The 25,067-nt window shown below is 42.1% G+C and overlaps 1 protein-coding gene and 1 long non-coding RNA gene across 11 annotated transcripts in view; one reads left to right on the forward strand and one right to left on the reverse strand.

The window, feature by feature from the left end:
* ETS1 (ETS proto-oncogene 1, transcription factor) overlaps nucleotides 1–25,067 on the reverse strand; it is a 168,179-nt gene that overhangs the window by 76,966 nt on the left and 66,146 nt on the right. For all 10 annotated transcript variants that reach the window (XM_045370772.3, XM_065529213.2, XM_045370778.3 and 7 more), the window contains one exon: nucleotides 20,230–20,374. In XM_045370772.3, the coding sequence (XP_045226707.1) occupies nucleotides 20,230–20,374 (145 nt within the window). The remainder of the gene's footprint in view (nucleotides 1–20,229; nucleotides 20,375–25,067) is intronic.
* On the forward strand, nucleotides 8,950–12,890 carry LOC135967165 (uncharacterized). The gene is made up of 2 exons (XR_010581073.1): nucleotides 8,950–9,197; nucleotides 9,893–12,890. It is a non-coding gene; the product is annotated as an uncharacterized lncRNA (long non-coding RNA).

Below are 25,067 nucleotides of genomic sequence, written 5' to 3' on the forward strand. Positions count from 1 at the left end.
TGTCTTTCTAATATTCATGGGCACCTTCCAGATAGAAAGAGAAATTAAGGCACAAAGCAACAGAGGAAGATTCCATGATCATGCAGTTAATAAGTAATTGTATCAGTAAGAGTTCGTAACCTCCAACCTGAGATGAAGCGAGCAAACACTGTCATTCATTTGGCAGTCACTTTGTTCTGGCAAGGTTCCTACTTGTTAAAGTGGAATGCTCACTTTATAATGATCATAATGGATTAAAACCTGTAAAATTAGACTCTGGCTGGCAGTAAGTTCTTTATTACTCTCCCTTACCACAGTGTGCCTCCATTCTCAGATGCTGCCTTAAAGAAGAGTAATCTAAGACCTCTAAATACATAAAAATAGGATAATAAGTAAAGACAAAGATACCTGCATTTTTATATAGATTTGTCTCCTCCAGATACAGCTTGGCATGTATACAAAGCAGCCATTGAGAATTGAGCATGTAAAAATCACACCTGTTAATTTGTCAAGGACAGAAGGAGTAAACTATAAGGCAGAAATAAAACTGTTTCAACAAAGATAAATGGAAAACATGGTTGAAAGAGAAGAATGATTTGAAATGAATAAAAGTGTGAATGTCATAGTATTAATCAAATAAAAATATAAGATGCATATAATCAATATACTTTATTCAAAGAGTAAGAAAAGAAGAAATATGTATCATAAATGAACATTATCATGAGATATCAGGTACAAGAATTCAATACATTGGGTAAACAGATTGTAGAGATCTTAAGATTTTAAAGAATAGCATACATTCTGTGGTCTAGCAAAAGCTGTTTTCTGATCCACTTGAGATTGTGAATAATGTTAAGGGACATAACAGACAAATCAAGACACACAAGATAACAGACTCTCATCAGGAGGAGGAAGAGCTTGGAACTGGTTGAAGGGAGCAGCCGTGTTGACAGTTCATGTCAATACATTCCAGTTAGCAGGTTACTTAAGCAATGACTTCAGGCTAAGCTGGCCTTGTAATTCTGCAAATCAGATCCCATGGAAGAGCAATTAGGAGACATTCATTTCATACTCTCTTCACAAAGTTTGAGTCATTTTAAATTTTTTTTGTGTCAAACCTCAGAAATAAATATGAATACACATCAACTCTTTCTTTTGATTAAAATAGTAGGGATGCTTTACGTTATCTAGCATGAAAGATCACAAAATAATTCCAACACTATCACCTCACAGTACCTCTGAGAAATGCCTAAGAGGTGGGAAAGGATTCCAGCCTCACTGTATGCTGTATCTGCCCAGGGCTCCGAGATTCTCTCCAATGTTTTGCACAACTTTGATCCAAGTCAGCTGTGCAAAATCTGAAGATGCATATTAGCTCAACTCTTTCAAATCATTCATGTGTCCAAAATCACTTTCACCTGCCACTCAAAGACCTTAGAATGTGGTTTTCTCCTGCCAAGTCTTTTGTCGTCATTTGTTGGTTTTTTAAATTAGACCTTTTACCACTATGTACCATAATTTACCTGAGATATTATTTTCCCACTAACACAGAATGTGTAGAGGGAGAGGGAGGGAAAGCATGGCCTGGTGAATACAGAGACTATTAATCCACTAATTCCTACTTATCTCCACTCAGAGTGGGAATAAACAAAGCTGTCATTGGAAGGTGGATACAGTAGGATCCCAAGTGATGTATCTGCTTGAGTTCAAGGATGAACTGGAGGAGGAATTAAATCACAGTTGGGTATTAGGGGAAAGGAAAGGAAAGCAAGGACTCAGCTCCCTTCCCCTGGGAACTAAGAAGCAAGGGAAACTGACATGAAATAAACTCCTGCACCCAAAACATTCAAAGTCCGGTGCACATCTTCCTAGCAGCTGCAGCAGGAAAACACTGGAAAACCTACTAAATAAGAGCAGCTGGTCATAGAACATATATTTCTAATTGTGCTTTTTTACCACTTATACGTGTATATTGGAATTCTGTAATAACATGTTCCAATAAAGACTTCAGGACAAATAGGACGTAGCATTACAAACACAAAAACAATACTTTCTGGGAAATGTTCCATTGTTTTAAAGCTATATATCCCAAATTCTTCACCAAAGGCCAAATAAGCACCTACAAGAAGGGAGAAGAAGTAATGAGACAGGGAAGAGGACTTAGAAGATGACTTCAGGAATAATATGTATTGATACCTTCAATATGAGAAGTGTTTCCGCTTTCCTTGGATTCACAGTATTTATTCCCTCAAATTGAATATATTCATTTTCTTAAAAGTCTGGTATATGATAAATTCAGTAGATTTGGGATGTTTGCCACACAACTGTTAGTGACTTTCTTTGAAACTTACCAAAGAAAATACAAGAAAAGTGAAAAAAAAAAAATACGGTATTAAGCAGAAACACTTGCATTAAATGAGATTTAAACAATTGATTTATAAAAGTATGATGAAATTATCCTAGAAAAGTCTACCGACTTATTTTTTCCTTCTTAGAGTTCAAACACCCAGAATTAACTTAAAAATTAAATATTTGATTGTAATTCAGGAGGTAAGGGGGGCGTTAACCTTCCTATTTAGAGATGAGGAAATTGATAGCCATTTAGCATAACTAGATTTTCAGATTTGCATTCTTCACAAATTGTGCACATAGTAGCTGCTTTATGTTGCCTTTTCCTGGTTACTATTATTTCACATAATATGTCCAAGGACCAGTACAGTGTTTCATACTAGGCTACAAAGTCAGGCTCACCTGAGCTCAAATTTGAAGTCTGTCACTCACAAACAGTGTAGCTTTTGGCAAGTTATTTCAACTACATAAAGCTCACTGCCTGAAAAATTTACTTGTCTGTAAAATGGAGTTAATAATTCACAGAATCTTTGGTAAGATTTAAACAGGGTAATGTATGTAAAATGTATGGCAGTGTCTGGCCAAAAGTAAAGAATGAATGGTGGTGGTTTTATTCAGGTCAAAACACCACACACACACACACACACACACACACACACACACCCCAAACCAGGTTTGAACTCAGATATCCTCAAAATACTCATGCATTGTAGTGAGCAGTGCTGAGGAACCACTTAATACAAATAATTATTTTGCCGTAGATAAAGGAGGCAGTTCATAAATGTAGGTGACATATGTATTTAAAAATCTCTGTCCACAACAGTGAACAGACAATGGGGAGAGAACACTCGTTTAACAAATAATAGGGGCAACCAGATACACACATGAAAAAGAAAGAAACTGGACCCCTGTGCATAAAAGTTAACTCTAAGTGGATCAGAGACATAAATGTAAGAACTAAAGCTATAAAGCTCATATAAGAAAAAAAACAGGATTAAGTCTTCATAACCTTGTGTTGGGCAATAATTTCTTAGGTACAATGCTAAAAGCACTAGAAACAAAAGAAAAAATAGATAAATTGGGCTATATCACAACAAAAACCTATGGTGCTGCAAACTCTAAACATCCAGAAAGTAAAAAGACAACCCACTTTATGGGAGAATATATTTGTAAATTATATGCCTGATAAGGGACTTGTATTCAGACTATATAAAGAACTCTTACAACTTAACAAGAAAAAGACAACCCAATTTAAAAATGAGCCAAGGATTTTAATACACATTTCTCCAAAGAAGGTATATGAATGACCGGTAAACACACGAGAAAAGCTCAATATCATCAATTATTAAAGAAATGCAAATCAAAACGACAATGAAATACTACTGCTCATTCACTATGAGGGTACTGGATAAATTGGAACCCTTTCACATTGCTAGTAGGAATGTAAAATGAAGCAGCCACTTTCAAAAACAGTTGGGCAGTTCCACAAATAGAGTTACCATATGACCCATATCACACAAAAAACTTGTACATTAACGTTAGTAGCAGCCTTATTTATAATAACCACAAAGTGAAAAGCACCTAAATGGCCATCAAAGTATGGATAAATAAAATGTGCCATGGCCATATAATGGAATATTACTTTGGTGATAAAAAGAAATACTGATGCCTGCTACAACATGGTGAAACTTGAAAACATTATGCCTAGTGGCCAGTCACAAAAGATCACATATTGTATCACTCTACTTATGAGAATTCCAGAATAGGCAAATTTACAAAGATAGAAATTAGACCAGTAGCTGTTGAGGTGTGGAGGTAGGAGGAATGAGAAAGAATGAAGACCGACTGCTAATGGATAGCTACTTGGGAGGCTGAGGCCGGAGAATCACTTCAACCCAGAAGGCGGACAGAGGATGCAGTGAGCAGAGATTGTGCCATTGTACTCCAGCCTGGGCAACAAGAGTGAAACTCCATCTCAAAAAGAAAAGAAGAAGAAAAATGTTCTAAAATTAAATTGTGATGAGAGCTGCACAATACTATAGATACACTAAAAAGAACTTAAATTGTACACTTTCAATAGGTGAATTGTATAGTATGTGAATTATATCTCAATAAAGCTCACCTCAATAAATTCTTTTTAAAAAAGAAGTTGGTTTTCTGGAGGTGAAGGCAAGACAAATAAAAGAGGGAGAATATCGTATCATCCAGGAAAGCCTGCCTACTGGGGTCTATGAACATCGTCTTAAGATCATTTGCTTCACCGAAGTTCAGTGGAAAAACGTCTAACATTTCTGTGACCTTCTTTTCTAAACTTCCTAAGTGGCTTAGAGAGAGGCTGCCCGGGAAACTCCAAATGGAATTTAAAAATATTATCTACTGGCTTTATAAACAGCAAGGAGCACTAATGAAGTGAGGGAGCAGCGGCCCCAGGAATGGGATATTTCATTCAGGTTGGGAGCCCCGTGTGGAGTCTAAGCTCATCTCTGAAAGCAGCAGGAAGGCCACAGAGAGGCCAGACCAGGGTGAGGGAGGTGAAAATCAACACAGGGGAGAGAAGAAAGAATAACAACGCTCAAGGATACATAAAGCAGAGCCGGAGTGGCCACTCTTCCAAACACCAGTAAAACAACCCCTTTCCAAATCGAGCTCTATCCTCATTCTGCCAACTAAGTTTGGATGAATGAGTGCTCCTCAAGGCAAACCCCCTCACCCTGAGTTTCACGTGATTGGGAGGCCTCAGGAGGGTCTCTCCATAATTCTAGTCTCAACAGGACCATCCCTCTCATCATTCCCAGTCCCCTGGTGCTCACCAGCTCTGCCTGCTTGGCTGTGTCTGTCTCAGCATGGCAGCCACGTTGCGTGATGTTCCTTGAGGATAAGACTGAACCCCACTTTATAGCCCCAATGCTTCATGAAGAACGAGGTCTTAATAAATATGTGTTGATTAATAAGGGACGAAATAAAGATGCTCTAATGTCACTAACACCCTAAACCAGTCACTAATTTGGAATTACCCATGATCTAATTGAGGACCAAGACACCAACCATCCCTCCACTAGCTGGGACCAGTTTGGACAACCAAGATACAAATAGTTATCAAATCCTCTGCTCTGTGGCAAGTATTAGGCTAAGCATTGAGGATACAGAAATAAATGGCGAAGTCCTTTTGCCTTAGAAGGAGAGGAGCCATAACACAAAAAGTCTTCTGAGCTGAGCTTTGGGTGTTATTCTAAATTACTGCAAAATTTGTGTTTTGTTTTGTTTTGTTTTAATTTTTGTTACTTCTTAACTGATTTTTAAATCTTAGGTAGTACCCCCAATGACCCTGACAGATTAATTTAATAACCTGGTTTGCTTCTCCAGCAGACATTAACTGAGTGCCCGTGGCAATTTAGGCACTCCACTAGGTACCAGAAACATGACAAGGACAAAGCCGCTGCCCTCAAGCTGTACATAGTCTCAGAGGAAAGACAAAACAATGATTATAGTATGGTGCAATGATCTCTACAATACATGTATTCACCAGTATCATGGGAACACAATTGGGGTCTGAACACAGGTATTGAGTATAATAAGGGCTGCATACGAGAGCTATGTAGAAAATAAAGTAATGGGACTTGCGACTGAATATGAAAATATAGTGGCCGTCTGCTGCTTTTCTCTCTCTAGTCTTTTCCTTCTTTTTCCAGTACAGGACCCCCCATTTTCCTTTAGGAAACTGTCTCTTTTAGCTCTGGTGGAACTGCTGATCACAGTACCCCTACACCTACTATTCACAAAGGTAGTAATGTCCCACATGGTGAATTAGAGTGCCCCACCCCCATTATTTCTTTCATTGCCTTCGGGATGTGCATACAGACCAGGAATTTTATATAAAACCATCAGGAACAAGGAATTCTTTAATGAGGTCTATGACTATGGACTTCTCTTCTTCCACCAAAGCAGACGTGAGCTAGAATGAGAGAAAAGGAAAAGGGGAAGAGGGAGGAGGAAGAGCAGGAAGAGGAGAGGAGGGAGGAGGAGAAGGGTAAAAGACTTGAGAAGATCATTGGATTCCCTAGAATCCCCCAGGCTGACTCTTCTACTGGACTTCCCATCTGTTAAGTCAGGAAATGCTTTCTTACGCTGAAGCTAGTTTGAGTCAGGCGTCTGCCACTTACAAACAAAAAGATCCTTCCTTGGCCAACACAAGTGTGAACGTATTTTAAAAAAAAAAAACAAAAACAAAAAAAAACAGGGGAGAGGGAGTCATTAACTACCAGTTCTCTAGCCTGGTGATTGGTAGCTGATAGTGACCTTCATCAAAACAAGAGAGACGTTAAAGACACCAACAACCCCTCCACTAGCTACAGAGTTATAGGTTACAGAGTCAAGAGAAAGCAGCGAGCTCAGTTTTAAGTCTGAAGTATCTGTGTGTGACTCAGGTGAACACCAGTCACAAAAAATACCCATGGAAGACACCCTCCATGTATTAACCGTTAAGTGATGGCACCAAAATGCCTTCCCTCCCTATTATTCTTTGGTTTATAGATTTTCTTTAGGACCAGCGTGGTGGCTCACACCTGTAATCCCAGCACTTTGGGAGGCCGAGATGGGTGGATTACCTGAAGTCAGGAGTTCAGGACCAGCCTGGCTAATATAGTGAAAACCCGTCTCTACAAAAAAATACAAAAATTAGCCAGGCATGGTGGCGAGCGACTATAATCCCAGCTACTTGGGAGGCTGAGACAGGAGAATTGCTTGAACCCTGGAGGCAGAGGTTGCAGTGAGCCCAGATCGTGCCATTGCACTCCAGCCCAGGCGACAAGAGCAAAACTGTCTCAAAATAAATAAATAAATAAATAAATATTTAAAGAGGTATTTTTTTACAATAATTTATTTTTCAAAGTAAACTGAATGTGATATATATGCACATAGAAAAGTACTAGTTCACAGTCAGGAAGAGGGAAAAGATTATGCATTTCAAAGCTACCAGAACAGTGTAAATTCTCTCCCCCATCTTTGCAGCAGAACTTTCCCTTCTGTTAAAGACAGGGAAAAATGATCACTCTCCACCTGCCCATTCTGACATAGACATTGGGAAGTTTGGAAAAGGAAAAAAGTAAGTGACCAGTAACAATGGGGGAGGTGCAGACGTACATTTCAGACCTTCTCTCAGCCCCAAAAATCTACTGGTTGAGTTTTCATATCAGCATGCCCAGCTCGTGCCTCCTTTTTGCCTCTCTCGCTGCAGCAGAATTAAAAGATTACTCTCAAACTCAACCGCTCTCCTTTCACATCTGGCCTGCTCTTTCCCACTCAATCATTTCCTAAAACATTCCCTTAAATTCCCTTAAAAGGTTGTGAAAATTTTATCTTACGTGATAGAACCAGAAGGATAATAATTAAAAAAAATTACTCATACTCCTTCCGAAATATCCTGAAAGATATTTGAGAGAGGAGGTAATTTATAAACTCTAATAATGGATTGCAGAGTCATATTTTCCCCTCACTAATCTAAATCCCTCTTTTTCCACTTAATCTCATTGTGTTCTTAGTCCTCAGTGGATCTAAAAAACAGCTGCTGACTCCCTAATGACATTTTAGGAAGAGTTAAGTCTACATTTGTATTTAATCTTAATTAACCTTATACTTAATTCCAACTTACTGCTCACCTAAAGCTCAATGTCTGTGAAAAATAAATGAAAACTCTGAAGAGGAAAAGTCAAGCAAGAGATGTGTGGATACATGTTATAGCACTTAATGGTATGGTACTATTAAAGCTGAGTACGTCCAAATTTTGGAAACTGCCCTAAATGTCATAAGAAAGTCAGTTCCTTGTATATTTTACAATTTATATTAAAAGCTCTTTGAGATAAAAATAGGTATAGAGCAACCTGTTTCTTCAATTGCTTTAAAAACCTGTGAGATCAGAAAGGAATTTTGAAAGGGCAGATGGAAAAGTGATTAATTGTTTACTAAAAAAAAAAAAAAAATATATATATATATATATATATATATATATATATATATATATGGAATTTCCCTCTTCTGTAGCCCAGTTAGTAGGGCTGAGAGATGCAGGCAGCCCTAGGGAAATGTAGGGAAATGTGGATAAATGTACTGAGGCTACACGCCTAATCCCTGAGCCCCTCACCCCTGCCTACTCCCAGTTCTGCTCAAAGACACTGCAATTCCATTCTTTTCCAAGGCTCTCCCTCTCCCCGTCTCCAGAGCAGCAGCCTTGCATCACATTGAGTTTAAAATAAAGAAATGCTTTTCCTAAAGAATTCGCACACAAATAATCTCATTACCCCAGTGCTTAGGTTTATACAGCAGACGTCTTCTGCCAGGAAAAGAAAAAAAAAAAAGCGCTCTACACTCACTCACATGGAACAGCTGCGAGGAGAGAAATGGTATTTAATTCATTGTGAAATAGTCAACAATGGCTACACTGCACTTTTAAAAGCCTTTTGATAGTAAAACCCACAGGGAACAGCCCATCCTGTGTGCTGAAAAGCAGCTTCCCCACAATTAGTCTCTCTATTCAGAGGTCTGGGAAGTCTGTGTAAACTTCAGCACGTGCTATGTACACTGTGGGTAGCTTCAAGGGTATAACCTTTCAGAAACTTCTTAGGGTTTAGTCTTGCTCAGTGACTCTGTCTGCTCACGGAGCTGGCTGGTTGCGGGGAGGGGAGGCGGTGTGAGGGGACAAAGGGAGTATGATGCTTAGGTGAAGACGTAAGCAAACCCTCTACACCCTAACTGAATGCCCAACAAAGGAAAAACCATTCTCTGGAGGAGCTTTGCAAATTATCAGGCTTCCTCGTGCCCTTAAGTGACCAATATTGGACTCCAAGAAACCAGAGAGAAGATACAAAAGAAATCAGGTAACAGTGTCTTGTTTTCCCTTTCTCATCCCTGTGGCATTTGTATGGGTCTCTGCTTTGTGGGAAAGCTAGGAAATCTTATCTATTCTTATCCTGGAGGTGGGCAATTGTCACAAAGGGTGAGACAGCAATGAAGATGTGAACAAATGTTTGGGCAGGCAAAATGTGTATGGTGGTTAAGAACATACACTTTGGAGGAATATTTACGTTTAATTACCAATCTGCCTCCCAGAATTAGGCTTCTTTGGGGAGGTAAGTCTTATTTATCTCATCTGTAAAATGGGAATAGTATCACCCTCATAGGAATGTTGTAAAAGCAAAAGACCACATATGTGCGATCCTCGGCATACAGAAGGTGTTTAATGAATGGTAACCACTGTACCTCTCAAGCAGCTCTAGAAGAACAGGCTTTATTTTGGACTTTCTGGAGTAAGCTTACTAGAATTGGAAGAGAATGGGCTATGAGCTATTTTTCATCTATATTTTAATTTATAATTGATCAGTTAAGAAGCAACATAGAAATATGCACAGATATCTAACAGGAAGTTCAGAGGGATCTAAACCATGTTAAAAACACAACAAAAGATTAAAATTCAAGAAAATATTGCATCATGGTAGCTAGTTTTATTGTTCAGAAACTTTAAATTCAGAGTTTTCAAAACCCAAAGTATTGATGAGATGTCCAAATATTTCAGGTATGGTCGAAGTGAGCACAACAACTTTCTACTATTTCTAATCTCTACTCAACTCTCCAGGAACAGCCCACAGTCATTTCTGTCTCAAGGAGCCAGCCACTTTCATTATAAAACCCAAAATTCAACCAGTGGACATTCACCAGGATGCGAACTCTAAACCCTGCTCGGCTAAGAATATCCACCTGATGTATTGACCAAAGATGAAAATGCTAAGACATTGCTGGGAAGTTCAAAGTAGTTGACTCAGGTTGGGTAATCTGTCTCGACTGGAGAAGTCTGAAAATGGCCTCCACTTTTCTAAGTGAGTTTGTAGCAGTAGATGTAACAGTCAATGGTTCCAACAGAAGCTGATGATCAGAAATGAGGGCTAAGACTCCAAAAGAATGACCTTGGTTCAGGAGCAGTGAGCTGAGAGAGTCTGTAGCACCCAGGAGTTTCTCTGCCATAGTCATTCCTGTATACAGTCTCTTGGCCATGAGGGATTGGTTCCAGGACAATCCCTTGCCTAAGATACCAAAATTCATATACGCTCAAGTCCCTGATATAAAATGGTGTAGTATTTGCAAATAACCTATGCGCATCCTCTCATACACTTTAAGTCATCTCAAGTTTACTCATAATACCTAATACAATGTGAATGATATGTAAATAGTTGCTATACTGTATTGTTTAGGGGATAATGACAAGAAAAAGTCAGTACATGTTCAGTACAGATGCAAATATTATTAACGGGTTTTTTTGTTTGTTTGTTTGTTTGTTTTTTGCTCTGAAGTTGGTTGAATCCATGAATGCAGAACCCATGGATACGAAGAGCCAAGTGTACATTGTTTGCAGTGGGGAAGGGGTTAGCTCTGAATTTCTGTACCCCTATTCCCTTTAGCAGCACTATTTCTACATCTTTTCTTCCCTACATGACATAAGGATGCTGGGGAAAATCTATTGTGCACTAGAAAGTCCATGAGACGCAGGTCACAGTGTGACTTTCCTGTGGTGCTTTGACACAGACTGAAGCTCCCCATCCCTACCTCCAGCTCACTTTAAGGAGGTTCACAGTTTTCCTGGGGTGTTTACAGAGATCATCCTGAGGAGCATGAAATGAAAAAATATGTTAAAGAAAAAGGAGAGATCTGGCTAGCCTTTGGGTAAGGCATCATGCTTCTGTCTCAGAGACAATGGAATGGAAACAACTTCCAGATTTAAATACACTCTCTTGGGACTGACCAGAGCAGGGAGAAGGGATTTATAGGAAGGAAGTTTATACCAGAGAATTCATCCCAGTTCAACAAAATATGCATTGCGTACTCTAGAAGTACAATGTGCTAAGTGCCGCAGGAAGGTACAAATGTACCTTTCCCTTGGAACAGTAGTTTTTAACCTCTTTGGGAGTCTCAGACAACTTTAAGATCCTTAAAAAAATTTCTGCACAAAATTTCAGCAGGATCACACTTTCCTGAAACTCCCCTGGGCAAGAACCCCAGCTCCATGACAAACAGCAGGTCTAAGATATGGCAAAAAGTTGTCAAGATTGATTTTTTTTTAAATGTATGAGGTATGTAAGATACCCAGTAAAAACGGCAAAGGAACTCTGTAGCTACTTAAATCACTGGTATTTCTGCCTCTCAAGCACTACTTCAGCAAGTCTCAGGAGGTATGGAAAAGACCGATGACACAGCTTCGAAAATTGGTGGCTTTGTTTTTTCGTTTTGTTTTGTTTTTTTAATTCCACCTAACAGAGACCCCAAAGTCCTGTTTTCTTAAATAGCAAGAAAGTTGAAAGAGGCAAACAATTCTTCAAAGGTCATGAGGAATCTAACTGGGATGTCCAGGAATGGAATGGGAAAAGCGTATGCCTATTTTAAAAAATAGGGATGGTGGGGAGGGTGTGGCCAAATGACTAGATCAAGATATGGGACTGAAAGCTGAGGGGCCACTCACACTGGCAGCTTTGGGGACAGCCAAGGTTACCCCATGCTTCAGTGGGAAGGTGATTTTTCTCAGAGTACAATTAGGCCTCATGTTTGACTGTTGACCTCTGTCCCATGAGCTATGTAAGTTCTTCAGACAGCAGTGAGGGAACAAGTCAGTGAAGATGGAACCCGGAGGCATTCAATAGGGAAAAAAAGAGGGAGAAAGAAAGAAAAAAAAAAAAGAGCGAGGAAGGAAGAAAGCAAAGGGAAGGGAAGGGAAAGGAGTGAAAAAGAAGTGAGAGAGGAAGGAAGAAAAGGAGGGAGGGGAACCCTGGGCAATTACGGTAATGTATGAAAAGGTAACCTATGAAATCATGAGTTAAGAGCCTTCTCCACGCCATGCCTGGTGCTTTGCCATTTCCACATTCAATACGGTGGTGGTGTTGGTGGTGTTGTTGTTGTTGTTGTTTAAATTTCTCCCTTCACAGTAATTCTGTGAGGTCGGCACTATTATATTACAAGCGAGGAAACTGAGGCTCAGAGGGTTCAGTGATTTGTCCAGGGTTGCACAGCTGGTGGATGGCAGGGCTGAAACCTGTGCCCCAACCAGCCCTACCCAGCTCTCTTGATCCTTTGTTAAACGGTAACGACACACACTCTTACCTATCTCTCTATCTCCACAACCTATCTAGACCTCCCTGTAACCTCTTGCAAAACTAAATCTAAGCCCAGAATCTCTTCTGTTCCAACCGTCTGTTTCTTCAGCCCCGCTTGGGCACAGGCGCTGCCACAGGCCGAAGGGCGAGGTTCAGGCCGAGGCAGCCCACGCCCGTCCTCTGCTGCCTCCTCTCCTGGGAGTGGAAAGCTCGTCCCGGGACGCCCCAGCTCCCGGCCGGCTTCGCCTGCGCCCGCGTTGCTGGCAGCGCCGGGGTTAACCCGCCCGCCCTGCGGAGCAATGATTTCTGTTTTATTTCAGCAGGGGAAGTGTGTGCTGCCTGATTAGCCTGATGGTTTCCTCTTTTCCCATAACCTCCAGACCCCCATGGCCCAAGTGTTTACTCTCTGAAATAAAAAATCTGCTGGTGTTTTTCTTTTTGTGTGCTCGTGTATTTTGGGAGGATTGCAGGGGAGGAAGGCGGGGTGGGGTTAGGGACCGGGAGGCTGGGGGAGGGGAGCGGGCCGCCTCCTCCAGCTGCAGGCTCCGGGCTGAGACCCCTGGCTGCAGTGCAAGAAAGCAACTTATTAATGAGGGAGCTGGGTCTCCTGCCTCGGCAGCTATAAACACAGTGAACATCTGGAGAGAGGGCCCGTGTCTCCAGGCGGCCAGACACAGCACTACAGGCTGTCCCTGCGGCGCAGTCCGCCCCCACCCTCCACTCTCACGCGCCCCTCGCCCCTCTGCTGGGCTCCGGCTCCCACCTCATCCGCCCACCCGAAGACGTCCATTCACCCAGTGCCGCGACCCAAGCCGAGCGGGGCCTGACGCCAGCCAGCGGCGTCCACCGTCCCACCCCCGTGCGAGGAGTTCCAGGAGAGGGGTCAAACTGCTTGAATCGCATAAGAACTCGGTGCCCCAGGGACCTTTTCCCAACTCGGACTAAATATTTGTGGTTTGAAAAAGTTGAGAGAACGTTTTTTTCTCTCCGCAGCCCCCTGGGAGTCCCAGCGCAATGCTGTTACTTCCTAGGATGTTCGAGAAGCTGCGAGTCCGAGCGCAGGCCTGCGGAAGGCTCGCCTTTCCATGGTCACTCCACGAACCCAGCCTGGAGGCTTGGGTTTCTCTGTCTTGGTTTCCTTCCTTCCCGGGGACCTGGAGGAGTGATTTACATTTGTAAAGGCCTTTCCAAGCCCTCCTTCCTGGGGGCTGTTGGGGTCACTCCTGAGAGCATGGGGTCTCTGGTCTCTAACCTGGGTGTGCAGCTCCTTCTGGTCCTCACTAGGCTGGCCTCTCCTTTCACTGGTGAAATGAGGCACAGTGAAGGCACAGTGGGCAGATGCTAGCACATTAGCCTTGAGCAAGGTGAGAGTGGGCAGGACTCAGACGTCAGTGGGCATCTGGTTTCTTTGATTCACCTAAATCCACACTCCCACGGTGGTGAAAGGAAAAAGAAGAAAAGCAGCGTTTATATATTGGTCCCCTGTGATAGGCCATGACCTTTTAAGTATACTACCCTCATGCAGTGGGCACAAGAACTCTTTGGAAAGAGTGTATTTCACCTGTGAAAGGTGAGGGTTGGGAATCTCAGTGGACTTAGCCAAGGCCGAGGGCCCCTACCGGGCAATGCTGATGGGTTCCTGAGGCATAGGCTGGCTCTTCCCACAACACCAGGCCAAACCCTCTGCTTGGACTTAACACTCTTCAATTATACTCAAAATGTATACCCAAAGTCCTTGTAATCTGAATATGAAATAGTACCAGCTCAAAAGCTACCAAGGCAGCAGGAGGTGGGAGGAATAAGAAAGAGGCCATGTAGGAAGCAGGAGCAACTTCAGGCCACAGCTGATCAGAGGCACGTCCTCCACTTACTGAGTATCCACTTACTGAGTACAGAGTCAGGCATTCGCAGAATCTCAGTATCAGATGAGCAAACTGAATCAGAGCGAGTTTGCGGGAGACATCAGGCATGTGGACTCTCCCTAGTGGACTGCTTGGGCTAGGCTGGCCTTGCTTTCCTTCCTCTTTCCAACCTCTGGCCCTCTCAGAGATGGGATGGGGATATGTGGCAAGGCTGTTCCTGCATCAGGCTTCTCTCAGTACTGTCCACTGGGAGTAGCTTGTCAGGGCAGCTAGGCCCCAACCTCTGCCTTCTGTGAAAGGCTGGAACCTAAGATAGGGTTACAGCTTGTTCCTCCCAAACAGCACAGCCATCCAGGCAGAATCCTTTTGGTCCACGTTTCCCCATCTCCCTTTATGTTTGGACTTTAGACAGGAGTTTAATTCCCTAGAGAATATTTGGGCATTAGCATAGACAATTCCTCATTGAGCTGGAAAATTGAAAGAATAATAAAAAATAAACTCTGAGACCACGGAGTGGCCCAGTTGTGTTTCCAATTCACTTCGCCTGGACTCCCTATAAGTCTTCTCCGAGAGGAACAGTCCAGCCTCTTCTCAGGGACAGCATTAGTCCAATATTGTAATCGTCCAATGTTACAACATCTGCAAAGTGCACACACTCTCACGACCAGAACTGTTCTGAAGAACAAAGAACCTGACACAGACCCTCTAGAAAAGAAAAGCACACCCTGAATGAGGAAAGAAGAGAGGGGTGCAGCAGATGACAGAGTCTGAAACACCATTCTGTAAAACCACAGACCTGCTATAAGAATAAACATTTCAGAGCAAGGTGAGTCTCCATTTAACAAGTCTTTCTGGCACTCCCTCAGCGTTCTCAACACTTAAAAGCCAAATTGGAGGCATCTGTGTTTCCTGCTGAGACGTCCCACCTGGTTGTGGATAGCCCTTTCCAAACATTGGCCCAGGTTTGATCTCTCCCAGCCGCTAGGCCGTCTGAGAAAGCCCCAGGAGGGACTATGAACTCGGACCCTCAGCATATCTCCCATTTGAACTTCCAAAGTTTATTTGGGAAAGACATTCTTTAGTTCCACCATTTTGTTAGTAAATTTGTTTTAGAGATTTTAGTGAGATCCAAAGTCACACATTAACACTGCCAAACTTTATGTCATAAATAAGTGTAATATTTCATATGGAAACCATTTGCTCTAGTATGTAAATGTACACCCACACACACACTTGCATAAAAGTTGTTTTAAAGGAGAACTGAGGCTTCCCATTTTCCATATATCTTCTCAGCATCCTGGGCGTGGCACTGGTCACCAAACGTGTTCAACCAATCAGTGGGTCACTCTCTGACTCAATGAAACGCAGTTTGGACTCCCAAAATGCACTTCGGGACAATGAGTCATAATAGCAAATATTCATATCAGGCTTGCTAAGTGACGGCACTGTTTTATGTTTTACACGTATTAGTGGTTCTCAAAGTGTGATCTCTAGACCAGCAGCATCAGCAGCACCTGAGAACTTGTTACAAATGCAAATTTTTGAACCCTAGCCTAGACTCACTGAATCAGAAACGCTGGGGGTAGAACTCCATAAGCAGTGTCTTAACAAGCCCTAAGTGATTCTCATGTACCCTGGGAGTTTCTGCTTCAATAAGTCTAGGGTACGGCTCAAGATTTTGCATTTCTAACAAGTTCTCAGATGATAGTGATGCTGCTGGTCTGGGGACCGTGCTTGGAGAATCATTGGTATGGATCCGAAAACTGGGTTACAAAGATTAAGTTGTCTAAGATCACACAGGTAGGAAGAACTGATGCAAACACAAACGACCTGAGTCCAGTGTCTGGGTTCTTTCCTACTACACGAAATAAATGTCCTTTCTCATGAAGAATGGGAAGTGGCAGATAGGCTGTGAATGTGGTTCAGTGAAGGCTTTGCTGTGTTCAGCGACCAGAGACACAGCAAACTGTATTCTACAAGAAGAAAAACTGTTGTCTTGTTTCTCAAATCGAGGACCACGGTAATAAGACTGTAGGTTCCTCCTCATGAAGGTAAGTTGTGCTTCCTATGTTCTCTAGCTCCAGGCTGCTTCCCAGCTCTAAGCAAGTATTTTGCAAAAGTGTAATTTGCTCACAACATCACATCTGTCAGTTTGCCTTATTCCAGACAAATCCGTCCTTGAAATGAAAAAAAATTTGATATTATAACAGTTTGGAAGAGTGCTAAGTAAGCATCATATTTTCTGATAGAAACTATGACCACTCATGAGCATCAAAACTGTGAGGCTAATATCAAATATGGACCGCTGGCATTGATGGGAAGGATTGAGGTCTTGTGTCCTGCGGGCTCAGTTGGGTCTCTGATGTCAGTTTTGGAAAACAGGCAGTGTCTGACTTCAGCTAGGTCTGGGCACCCCTCTGAAGCTCACTGCTACTACCCTGTCTATCCAACAGGACTGTGGGCAGGAACTGGTTATGACAGTTAATGACAGTAAAACGTCAGTGAGCTCTTAGAGACAGGAGCAAGAGACTGAAACATAAAAATGATTCTTGTTATGATGGTTAGAGAGAAAGGGCTGAGGCTGAGGGACAGAATAGAGGAAGGGAGCAGAGAGGAGGCAGGGTCAGTGGCTCCACTCCAGTCAGACTATAAACAGTAACAGACATTTCAGCCATGTCTTGTGTAAGAGGCTCCATTGATTCACAAGGTTCCCTAACAGAAGGATGACGAGAAGCTGAGACAGAAAGGACCCATTCATTCATGCAGAACACCAGCACTCAGCCCCATTGGCTCTCGCTAATGGCTCCAGGCTGATAGGGAGGAGGGGGAAGAGGCGGACGGTAGGAGGAGGCAGAAATGAAAGAAAATGATGACTACAAGATTGTTGTGAAGAAATGTACAGCTGCACAGGCAATTGCATGCAAATGTGGCTTCCCTTTTTAGCTGTATAGCTAATGTCCTCAGATTCATCTATTTTTCTCTTTCATGTTATCTTCCCCTCCCGTTCTTGCCTTGTCTTTTTCTGGGCTCCCCACTTTTTTTCCCTTTCCCATTCATCTTTCATCTTCCTTTCCAATTATTCCCTACCACGCCACTAATATCCACCTTTATTTTCTGTCCATTTTCACACATCTTTCTTCCACCACACCCATTTTATCATCTATTTTGTCCAATCGATTCCCAACAGGCCTTGGCGCCTGAGTATTCTCTCTCACTCACCTGGTAAGGCTTTCCCTCATTCATACTTTCTCTCTGCTTGATTCTCTCTTCCCCTTCCCTCCCACCCTTCCGCCACCCTCCTCCTCCTCCTCTTCTTCCTCCCCCTCCTCCTCCTCCTCCTCAGCCTCTGCCCCTTCGTGAATAGGAACAACATTCTGAAAAGACTTGCTCATTCCTTGATGGCCCCTCCTGTCAGTATTCTCTGCACTGACAGATGTGTAGTCGTTGGAAAAGAAGTTCATTCATCCCTTCTGAGAGCACAAACGTGAGGGGGGAGCAGGGGTGGGCAGTAGCCATGAGACGGAGGACGGGAAGGAAACAGAAGTTATAAATAGGATAAAAGAAGATGAAAAAAATGTCGAGTATTTTTTCTCTTTCTTTATATTCAACACATCTCCAAGGAAATGTACCACAGCTGGAGAAATCATTGGTTGGTCTATGTCTTCATCTCCCTTCCCTATAACCCCAAGATCCCCATCCAAACAACACCCATCGCTGAGGAGAGCTGGACCACAGCCCAGAAATAATCCCTCCAACTCCTTCATCTGGGAAGCTCAAAAGTTAAAGGAGGGGCTAGAAAGGCTCAGGGTTCTTGCCAAACATTTCCATCAGAGGGAGTCTAGGACAGTGGGAACTACAACCACCACATTTGTGAAGAGATTGCCCCCAACTGGTAGGGGCCACACCCCAATGGAAGCTGTGTGCCATCTCTGAGCTGCGGTTGATGGTAACCCAGGTCATTCTAGGAATGGTTATTCTATGCCCCAATCTTCTCAACCTACCAAAAGCCGGGGTGACCCCAGCTTCCTTGTTGCAACTATAAACTATGAGAGGAAGATGCTATTATCCTGCTATAAGTCCTTGCATTTTAAAGCTGTTCTTCATATGCTTCCCAAACACTGTCTCATAGGCCATGAAATAAAAACGTCTTTACCTTTGAGAAACTTAACAAAGAGCAGCATGAAAAATCATCTCCACTTGGGAGTGCATGTACTTCTCAGTTAAGGAAAAGGAAGGTCATGTCTCTTTGCTATGAAGAAGAGACATTCTGATCTTCAGGCTACGAGCAAATAGAGAAGGTCTCAGCCATTAATAAGATGTAACTTGTAGCAAGCAGAGACCCTCCAGAGCTGAAAGTGTTAAATGAAGGCAGCTTTAATCTCAGTTGCACTGGGAGATATAAGACTTAAGCCTTGTGGCATTAATAGGATTCAAGAATTAGACAAATATAAACACAACCATTTTGACCTTTTGCTTATACAAACAAAATCTATTTTGTTTAGAATTTTAAAGGATCACTTTTCTCATGTCCTCAAATTTTTACTCCTTAAGTCTAACCTGTGAACAGGTACAAAATCCTCCCAGCTCCGTTGTGAAATGGCTAGGTAGCTGAGACTTTTGTATTTATGCTTAGAGGAACTGAGATACCAAGCAGAAAGTGACAGCATAAATATTATTATGTCTACAATCCAGGGCAGTGCCAAAGAATACCTCAAAGATCAACGGCTATTGAGTCAAGGGAACGTGGGACACAGGAATTGATTTCATTCTGCCCCGGAGAGAAACCAGGCAAATGGAAAGCTACTCCCCATGCCTCCTCACCCACAACACTCACAGCCCACGGAGTGCCACAGCATCTTGCCCTTTGTCTGTTTATTCCTGATGAGCAATAAAGCATGGACAACAAAGCAAACATTTATTTTACTTCTCCACTGTTATTTAAGTAATTGACCAAAGAATGTTGTGGGGTAAAATAACACTGAACCAAAAAGTAGCCTTCAAGTTAGTGACTCCCCCTGCCATGCCCTGCCCAGGTCATTCCCTAGAATTACGTTTTCCCAACATGTAAGAGTAATGACATTTTTATACTAAGAATTCGTCCTGGGAGAAAACACAGATTTTGACTGGCTATTTGGTATTTAAATATGTTATCATAACATAGTCTTATGTAAAAGTGAACTTAATATCTGAATTGATCATTTCAAAATCCCCAAATTCAAATTTAATCTTTTTTGTTTAGGAAAAAAAAACAAAAAAAACCACTAGCTGGTAAACCAAGGACTAATGGAATTGTGAGAAACAGAGCGTCTCCTGAAAACCGCATGGAGATGAGGACCTCAGACTCCTGAGGTCCCTGGGAATGTAGATCCATTGATTTGAGAGCTCTCTGGAGGAGACTCCCGCTCACCAGAGGGCAGCACTGCCACCAGCAAATGGAAGGAGAGAAGGGAGAGAGGGACAGAGGCAAAAGAAGTGGGATCCGGTGGACACAGACAGAGAGGCCGGGAACAGTGGAAACAGATGACCATCGAAAGAAAGCATGTTATTTAAGAAGGCCGAGCAATTCACACAACTCTTTTTGTTTATCCAGTTCAGACTCTGTGACTGCAAAACTTCTAGGCTCTCTGACAACAGCCAAAACGGGTGTCAGGAAATGCAGGGTAGGCAAAACTGTTTGCAAGGTGGAGACCTAAAGCAACCTTTCTTGGGCCCATTCCTAGAGTTTAGACTTCCTGTCGGGGAATAAAGTAACCCAAAATTTATGGAGAAGGCCCGGGACTTTCCATTCAAGAACAATAGCATCCGTACCCGCATAAGCCATGGCAGCTGTTATTTGAAAGAATGCAGCCCTCATCAGATTTCCATTGTCCTTCAACTCTATCCTCATTCCCAGCTTTTGTTTACGTTCCTACCTGAGACACAGTGTTCAAGACCAGTAGGAACTTCCTGAGTTGCCATCTCATCCCAAAAGGGGTAGCAAGGTCTTTGCTGGTGATAACTGGACTGGAAACCACAGGTCATTCGAGGATCTTCATAAGTGTTGCTAGGTCCTTGCCTCTGTGCAATAAAAAATAGAAGAAAACTTATTAGGAGGAAAATCTCAGCGTAGCCCTAAAGGAACTATGACTTCATATCATCCAATCACATGTAAGTAGGAATCATCTATAGATGAACAGAACCAACTATTGTTTTCTTCCCTTAACCCCCCACATAAAGACACAGGGAATGAGAAGAATTTCTCACTCAGACTATATATGCATCTATCTTCCTCCATTTCTTCAAGTTTTTAAGGACTACTTTTTCTGGCCTTCAAATAAGAACTCATGGTTAATAGCAGGGTGGAATGCTGACCATCTTGAATTTATACACTCTTGGCTTATTTTTAATGGTACCTTACTCTGTAAAAACATCATGAAAGGATATTCTTACAAGACTTACTCCACTACCATACAACAAGTAAATGATAAATACTAAAGAAAAAAAAATGGACCTATGTAATAAAATTCACCTCATTTTTTGGTTAATCAGTTTGTATAGATTTTAAAGACATTGGTTGCTAGGCAGAAACTGTCCATTTCCCCCAATTTTCGAGGACTTGTGCCACACTCTTAGTAGTTTTATGAACTCCATAAAATATACGATCCCAATCCACGTAGCACTCTCTTAAGGAAGACAAATGTGCTATATGGAAGGTCATGTTTTGCTGTGTTTAAAACCCTAGCCTTTGAAGCCAGGTATACATAATTCAAATCCCAGCTCTTCCACTTACCAACATGGAGCCTGGGCCTGATCCTTAAGCCAAACCTTAGTTCATGCAATTGTAAAATGAAAATAATAGAAACTGGAAACATGTACATATAGTTCTAGCTACTCGGGAGGCTAAGGCAAGAGGATCACTTGAGCCCAAGAGTTTGAGGCTCAGTCAGAGCAACATAGCAAGACCCTACCTCTAAAAATAAAATGGAAGTAATAATACTTACCTCATGAAGTAGGACAATTGAATGAAATAATGTATGAGATAATTGTATATAAAGCAAAATAAAATACAAAATTGCATTTAATAAAATTATATATTATATGAAATGCACGTGATAAGTATGTAAGGCCTGGTCTTCAATATAAGGTAGTCATTATTTTAATTTAAGAAATCCTTAACATTTCTGGAAACGGGCACATAGGTTAAAAACCAAGACACAAAAGGAAAAGCAGCAAATTCACGGAAAGAAGATTTCCTGAGAACAGGATTCTAATCTACACTGGCCCATCCTCGACTTTCTTTTTTCTTTTTTATTATTACTCTCTCGGGCCCCTGCACCTTCGTAAAAACCCCAACTAAGAAAACCAAACTCTGCTAGAATTTAATATGGTTAAATCTATTGACATTACGGTCCCAATAAATGTAGCTCATAAGATGGTATTCTCACCCCTGAAGACTAGCTTGCAACTCCCAGAAAGATTCTCCAATTGGAGAACTTATGTCCTCTCCTGAGCATACAAGAATTCAGTACTACTATGTTAGATTCAGTTGCCCACTATCTGCTCTCTTCCCCAATTTGCAATGGCCCATTCACTTAAGTTCAGTAAAAATAACAGAAGAGAATATATTGGCACAGAGAAAAATGACAATGGACCCAAAATGTAGAAGAAGGTTCCATGCACATGATATTGGACCTGGTTTTCCATAATATTCATAAAATCATTCAAACTAGAGCTGGACGAAGTTTACTTTGGGGCTGTTTATCTTCCAACTGTGTTAAAGGTACTGAGGATGTAAGTGGGACTCAATGGAAACGTCACCAGTTGTGTTGCATCAGAGGCTAACATCCTTAGCCTGCTGTTGCCAGGGGCCTTGATGAGCACTGTGAGAATGTAAATGGAGCAATGGTAGATTTGCCACCTATACGTGTGTGGGGCCAGGAGACAGGGGAACCATCAGCGAGAGTACACTACTGAGCATCAGTCGGAAAATGTTTCCTGGCCAGGCACGGTGGCTCACACCTGTAATCCCAGCACTTTGGGAGGCCGAGGAGGGTGAATCACCTGAGGTCAGGAGTTCGACACCAGCCTGGACAACATGGTGAAACCCCGTCTCTACTAAAAATACAAAAATTAGCTGGGCGTGGTGGCAGGCACCTGTAATCCCAGCTACTAGGGAGGCTGAGGCAGGAGAATCGCTTGAACCTGGGAGGTGGAGGTTGCACTGAGCTGAGATCGAGACCATGCCACTGCACTCCAGCCTGGGTGACAGAGCAAGACCCCATCTCAAAAAAAAAAAAAAAAAAAAAAAAAAGAAAAAGAAAGAAAGAAAAGAAAAAGAAAATAAAATGTTTCCTTAATTTTGGATTCAAACCATTTTGCTGGAATTTTATTTAATGCTATACGCTCCTGAAGCAGCTACATTAAATACTTCTTTTGGATTCCCAACAATAAGCAGGTCTTCAACAAAACTTTGAAACTGAATCAATTCAAAACACACTTCTTAGTCTTATAAATCAAGCCTTGTGCTCTCAATTTATATCCTCATCTTTTTCATATTCCTTTAGAGCCTTTTTCAAAATTTAATGTCAAGTATCAGAGTTGTAGGAATAGGGTCTTGAGTAAGAAAATTTTGATTCTAAATGCTATGAAGAACTCTAAGTTACCCACATCTGTCTTCTTTTGGGACAGCATGCATGGTTTGCCAAAAACAAAAGATCCTTGTAAAGTGGTAGTAGGTAGTATGAGTTGGTTCTTGTAAGTAGGTAGACAGGTAGTTTGTTACAGGCCCTGCTAGGGTGGTGGGAACCTAAGAACTTGAATTCAGATTTAAAAGTTTGGGTTTTCTCTGCTAAAGAAAAGCCACTTGAAGGCAAGGTGTAATTGGCAAAGAGGGGCTGAAGAAAAGTGATCTGGGAACAATGTGCAGAGGACAGAGAGAAGGTAGATAATCAGTAAATTTGTAGGGTACAAAATAATGTGGGTCCACACCTGGGTGATAACAGGGTAGCCATATTGTAGGTCAACTCACAGCCTTTGAGTAACAACCATGCACAGAATCAGCTTGATTTGACATGGTTGGTTTTTTTCCTCGAGTCTCTCTTGCCCACAGCTGGGCTCTTGGTCAACACGTTTTTTATTTTATAAATGAAACCCTCTGTATATTTTTAAGGCATAGTTCCTCTGTAACTGTCCTCTGTGGAGCCACCAGATCCTATTTTTAAGAATGAGAAGGCAATAATGTACAAAACCTACCATTAACCACGAGAATCTTTACTAGGGGATGCTCCTGAGAAGCCTTTCATGGTCTTGTTATCTAGACACCTGCCTGTTTGTTAGACATTTCATGAACCGACTTAATAACTATTTCATAGAGTATGAAAATGATATTTTTACTCAAGAGAACCACATTACCAGTTCCAATTCATTATGAAACTGCCTCAGTTAAGGAGAAAAAAGCAGGTTATTAACAGGTCAGAAATCTGGGCAGCCCAGCCCCCACCTCATTGCTTGAAAAAGCCACCACACCAAACAGGTCCCTGCTTACCGGGCCTCTTCATTGGCATCTTCCTTTCTTGGCTGCAACTGTTGATGAGTCAACAAGATGCAAGCAACACTCCCCATCTCTGCCACAGTTTTGAGAAAACCATCTGACAGGTTCTCACTCACCCATCCCACAGGTGATTGCCCAAAGGACCTAACAAACATCACACACCTGTTCAGTGCCCCCTGGCACTCTGCACCAGAGATGGTCTCCTTTTTTTTTTCTTTTGAGACAGAGTGTCACTCTGTTGCCCAGGTTGGAGTGCGGTGGTGCGATCTTGGCTCACTGCAACCTTGATCCGCCTCCCGGGATCAAGTGATTCTCCTGCCTCAGCCTCCCAAGAACCTGGGATTACAGGCATGTGCCACCATGCCCAGCTAATTTTTGTATTTTTAGTAGAGTCGGGGTTTTATCCTGTTGGCAAGGCTGGTCTTGAATTCCTGACCTCAGGTAATCAGCCTGCCTCGGCCTCCCAAAGTTCTGGGATTACAGGCGTGAGCCACCCCGCCCGGCCGTGCTGGTCACTTTTAATCCTCACAACAATCTTGCAAGATTAGCATTTTCATCTTCATTTTACAGAAGAGCAAACTGAGGTTTTAAGAGGCCAAGTAAATTTCCCAAGGCCATGCAGCTAAAAGAATAATAGAGACAGAATTCTAACCCAAGTCTATTTGATTTCAGATTGTCTTTTCTGCTACATGCACAACATGCAGCTTGCATGGCTTAAGTACAAATTGCTCAAGAATGGTAGTTACTGTTCCATAATAGGTACTCAATGAATTATGGCAATGCTCACTAATGGACTAATATATTCGGTGCACCTAGTCTATGACAAGTATTATGTTAGATGCTAAGAATACAATATAAGCAACAAATAAACCATAGCCTTAGGAGCATACAGACAAGTAAACAGGAAATTACAGTGAGGGATGTGACAGAATTAAGTACCAATGTGTAGGGGGAGGGGAATAGCAGCAGGGAAGCCTTCCTGGAGGAAGCAGTATAAGGTAATAACTGTAAGATTGAGTAAGATTTGCCCTAAAACATTCGATGAAGGGCCATGTGAGCAAAAGAAGAGGAACATCGACAGGTAAAAAAGAACATCGACAGCTATGTAAGGAGGAATAAGAAAGATTCAGGGAGGTGTTATAGAGAGATAAAGACGGTATTGTTTGGAGGTGACAAGCATAAGGGAAAAGTATGCCCTTGGGCATTGAGGATGGTATCAGT

Source organism: Macaca fascicularis, chromosome 14 (assembly GCF_037993035.2).
Source record: "Macaca fascicularis isolate 582-1 chromosome 14, T2T-MFA8v1.1".
NCBI lineage: Eukaryota > Metazoa > Chordata > Mammalia > Primates > Cercopithecidae > Macaca > Macaca fascicularis.